This window comes from Sinocyclocheilus rhinocerous, unplaced genomic scaffold (genome assembly GCF_001515625.1).
Source record: "Sinocyclocheilus rhinocerous isolate Xijiao unplaced genomic scaffold, SAMN03320098_v1.1 scaffold594, whole genome shotgun sequence".
NCBI classification, from domain to species: Eukaryota; Metazoa; Chordata; class Actinopteri; order Cypriniformes; family Cyprinidae; genus Sinocyclocheilus; species Sinocyclocheilus rhinocerous.
Genome location: NW_015645059.1, coordinates 49,676 through 53,889, shown reverse-complemented (window position 1 = coordinate 53,889; position 4,214 = coordinate 49,676). Strand labels below are relative to the sequence as shown.

Sequence of the window (4,214 nt, the reverse complement as noted above, 5' to 3'; positions counted from 1 at the left end):
TGGCTCTCTTTGAACTCCACTGGGAGGCTTAAAAATAGCATTCTCACCTTGCTGAGCACTGATCCAAATAACCCTAAAATAGTCAAAGTAATCTGGCCAAGACTACCATCATGCCAGGTTCACCTACTTTTTTCCCATCCGAATCTGAGTGGAAACAGCTTTGAAGGGAGAGAATGCAGCTATTTTGATGACTTGGACACAGAAAATATCTGTAGTGTTGATGTGTTTTGGATCAGCAGCTTTATGCAGTGCTAACCCACGAGGGGATTATGACTGTGTCGTGATGTAAACATCAACAGCTGCAGATTATCAGATGAAGCGTACATGTGGAGATAACTTGCTCCTAGCCCACTTCAGCCCAGTCTCAGGTCATTCAGTCCAGTCTCACTCCCTCCTTTTTTACTCTGCCCTCCCTTCTGTCCTTTATCATCCGTCCCCTTTGCTTTGGCACCCTTCTGTTTCCTTCTCCCTTCCTGTCATTGTGCCAAATCCTCCATTTCTATATATCTCTGTTTCTATATATCTATATAGCATCTGTTTTATTGTGTTTCTCCTTTTGTGCTCCTGATTTCTCTTTGTCGCCTAGTTTCTAAGCAATCTGAAATACAACTTTTGATTTCTGGGCGATAAAACAGATGGGGGGAAAAAATTTATTTTCTGATGATGCTTACTTGTTTATCCACATCGTTCTCTGTTTTTCTGGTTCTCTGTCACAGCTACCTGCATAGCAGTCATGAGATCGTCCTCCGCAGAAGTCACCCCGGCAGCTGGGGCTTCAGCATTGTTGGAGGTTATGAGGAGAACCACAGCAACCAGGCATTCTTTATCAAGACTATCGTCCTTGGAACACCCGCTTACTACGATGGCCGTCTAAAGTGAGCAAGCACAACAAAATAAACAACAAACAATGACCTAATGCTTCATGGCTAGATGAGACAGCACTTTCAGCATTACCTTGATTAAAATGTTAAAAAACAAGCTTACATCTCTGGCCATCAGTGTTGCATAAAAGATTATTTTTTGTATATACTAAACAAAAACACTACAATTTTTTCTAACCTATTTAATTACCCTATTAATTATTATTTAATGAATATATTTATTAATTAAATTAACGATTAATAAACGAATATAATTTATTGTATCATTATAATATTCATAAAATATTTATAATAATAATATATTTATAAATGATTTTTTTTACATTTTTACTTTTTTTTTATTACTTTTTTATTAATAAATTACTATTACAATGGAACTTTGTTGAATATTTATGAAATTGAAATTTCCTATGTGATTATTGTGAACAATTGATCAATGCAGATGTTTATTTTTTTATTTATTTTTTGACCTTTTAATTTTTAATCAAAGTGTCTTAATTCGAACTTCTGGTGAAATTACTTCTCCGATCATTTAGTCTGATTAAACCCCCACCCCTTTTTTATTATAATCAACTGCAACCTTGGATTCAGCTGATCCGCCTCCATCCAATCAACAACCAGTAGATAGAAATAAGTCTCGGTTGTGACGGTGAGGAAATTTTCTCACCGGTTAATCGACTTGTGACAACATTGGTAATAATCACCGTGGGGGCGGGGGCGTTCCCTCTTTTCCTCGCTTTCCTTCGCTTTTAAATAGCTTGTAAAAGCTGCTTGCGCAATTTACTTTAACTTTCAAATAGCGGCAATTCGGCGTAAAGCAATTGTTCGTTTTTATTTCGTTTGAATTTCCCCTCTTTTCCTCGCTTTTAAATAGCTTAAAAGCGCCGTGCGCATTTTACTTTCACTTTCGAATTAGCGGCAGTTCGGCGTCAATTGCTTGAATGCAACAACAAAATACAACGTCAAACTCACTTTAGCCTATATATATAAAACATAGAACTTTTATTAACAAAACGAATAAAAATACACCATGCTATAGGGCAGGCTATGCCTAATATAAAATAACAAATAACTTACATAAAGTTTAAATAGGTATACAAAACTGGAAATAGGCTAAGTAAACATGTATAATATATAACCAAATAAATAAGAAACGTAGAACGTTTATTAGCAAAACGAGTAAGAAAGCTAATAAATAAATGACAAAGTTAAAATAAAGTAAAAACCCTCTTTTCCTCGCTTTCCTTTGCTTTTAAATAGCTTAAAAGCGCCGTGCGCATTTTACTTTCACTTTTGAATTAGCGGCAGTTAGGCGTCAATTGCTTGAATGCAATAACAAAATACAACGTCAAACTCACTTTAGCGTATATATAAAACATAGAACTTTTATTAACAAAACAAATACAAATACACCATGCTATAGGGCAGGCTATGCCTAATATAAAATAACAAATAACTTACATAAAGTTTAAATAGGTATACAAAACTGGAAATAGGCTAAGTAAACATGTATAATATATAACCAAATAAATAAGAAACGTAGAATGTTTATTAGCAAAACGAGTAAGAAAGCTTGGAGGCACGGCGTACACCTTGATGTAAAAAAAAAAAAAAAAAAATTAGTTTAAATAAAGTAAAAATCAGCAAACAATGTGGAACCAATTAAATAAGAAACGAATTGGGGGTCGGTGCCGCGGTGGGCAAGTGACATAACCGGTGTTGCGGCTTAACACCGGTATCACCGTCAGCACCGTCTATCGCGGCAAGCCTAGTCTCTATCCGTTTTTTTTATAAAGATAAACATAGCAACTTTAAACACTCATTTACGTCTGTAAAGCCAGTCAATATTTAGATTGATTTAAGTCTCACAAAACACATTAATGGTACTTGTGGTCAGATCTTAATTCAGTAACCAACCAATTCAGTGAGCTGCAGAGTCACTTAAATTGATAGCTCAGAGTGAATTGTTCTTTTAACTGATTGATTAAAAACATCTGTTGTATTTTGACTGATTCATTGAAACAGTGATTCTTTAGCACTGCATTCACATGATCGCCTGGTTTCGTTTCCCATTCAGGTGTGGTGACATGATAGTGGCTGTAAACAGTCTGTCCACGGCTGGCATGAGTCATTCCGCCCTGGTGCCCATGCTGAAGGAGCAGCGGAGCAGGGTAGCGCTCACCGTCGTGTCCTGGCCAGGAAGCCTGATCTAATCCCGCCAGGACACCATGCCTCACCTCAGACAGCGCTCATATCTGTGTGTCCTGTGTTCTACTCTCTGCCACGGAGGCACCATACTGTCAAAGCCAGTGTCTCGGAAATTCGAATGCTTTTGCTTGATGCTGAATAAACCAGGCCTTAGAAAACCTGCCACGCCCATGAGGCCACCCCCCTCTGGAGAGCAGCCTTAAGGTCTCCCCTCACCATGCCGATCAGCAGTCCACTCTACCGGAGGTTTTATATACATGTTATCTCTAAATGTAATCTGTTTGTGAATGTTTGTGTTAAAGAGAGACCGAACAAAAGTGTATGCGTGCAAGTATGAATGGATGAATGTGCACAGCTGTTTAATAAATCTTTCCCAGTGAGGATACAAGAGGTAAGCCTCAGTTGATGTGTAAAAATTATTTCCAAATCCACTTATAATCAGATTTGATCCAGTTTTTTTGCTACAATAATCTTGGAGAAGTCTAATGTTCATAAGTTCCAAGCACTCTAGAGATAAAAATACGGGATAAATATTTACCATCCTAAAATGCTTTTAGAAAATCTTTGAAAAGATTAGCAGCAATATCTCATGGAGGATTTTAGCATTTGCTGCCATCTTTGGGCAAAAGTTCAAGGTTTGGCTGGTTAAGCATGTCCCCATTTGCTCACGCTGGTAAATGCCATTGCTACACCATCTGGCAGGGGTAAAAAAAAAAAGTAACTTTAAAGGGGTCATATGATGCTATTTTAAAGATCATTATTTTGTGTATTTGGTGTAACAGAATATGTTGGCATGCTTTAATGTAAAAAAAAACACATTATTTTTCAAATACTGTACATTATTGTAGTTCCTCTATGCCTCGCCTCTCTCAAACTAGTAGTTTTCTACAAAGTCCCTCCTTCCGACAAGCGCAGTCTGCTCTGGCACCTTATTGATGACCCGTGGCATTATAGGCTTAGATCTCTGCCACAATTCTGTGCGCGAAAGATCATATTTTGAGCGCACAAAATTGCATTTTGCATGCACGCGATCGGAGTTTTTTGGAGAAAACGTTCGTTTCGCAAAGAAAAAAGTATTTTGAGCGCACGAAAATCAATTTTGCATTTAAAATACGTTTTTGGATG

At 37.3% G+C, this 4,214-nt stretch overlaps 1 protein-coding gene across 1 annotated transcript in view; it reads left to right on the top strand.

The window, feature by feature from the left end:
• Positions 1-3,477, top strand: part of LOC107705212 (ligand of Numb protein X 2-like) — a 25,266-nt gene extending 21,789 nt beyond the window's left edge. Inside the window, exon 11 of the mRNA XM_016508405.1 lies at positions 2,959-3,477. Within this exon, the coding sequence (XP_016363891.1) occupies positions 2,959-3,094 (136 nt within the window). The 3' untranslated portion in view covers positions 3,095-3,477. The remainder of the gene's footprint in view (positions 1-2,958) is intronic.
• Positions 3,478-4,214: the final 737 nt, after the last annotated feature.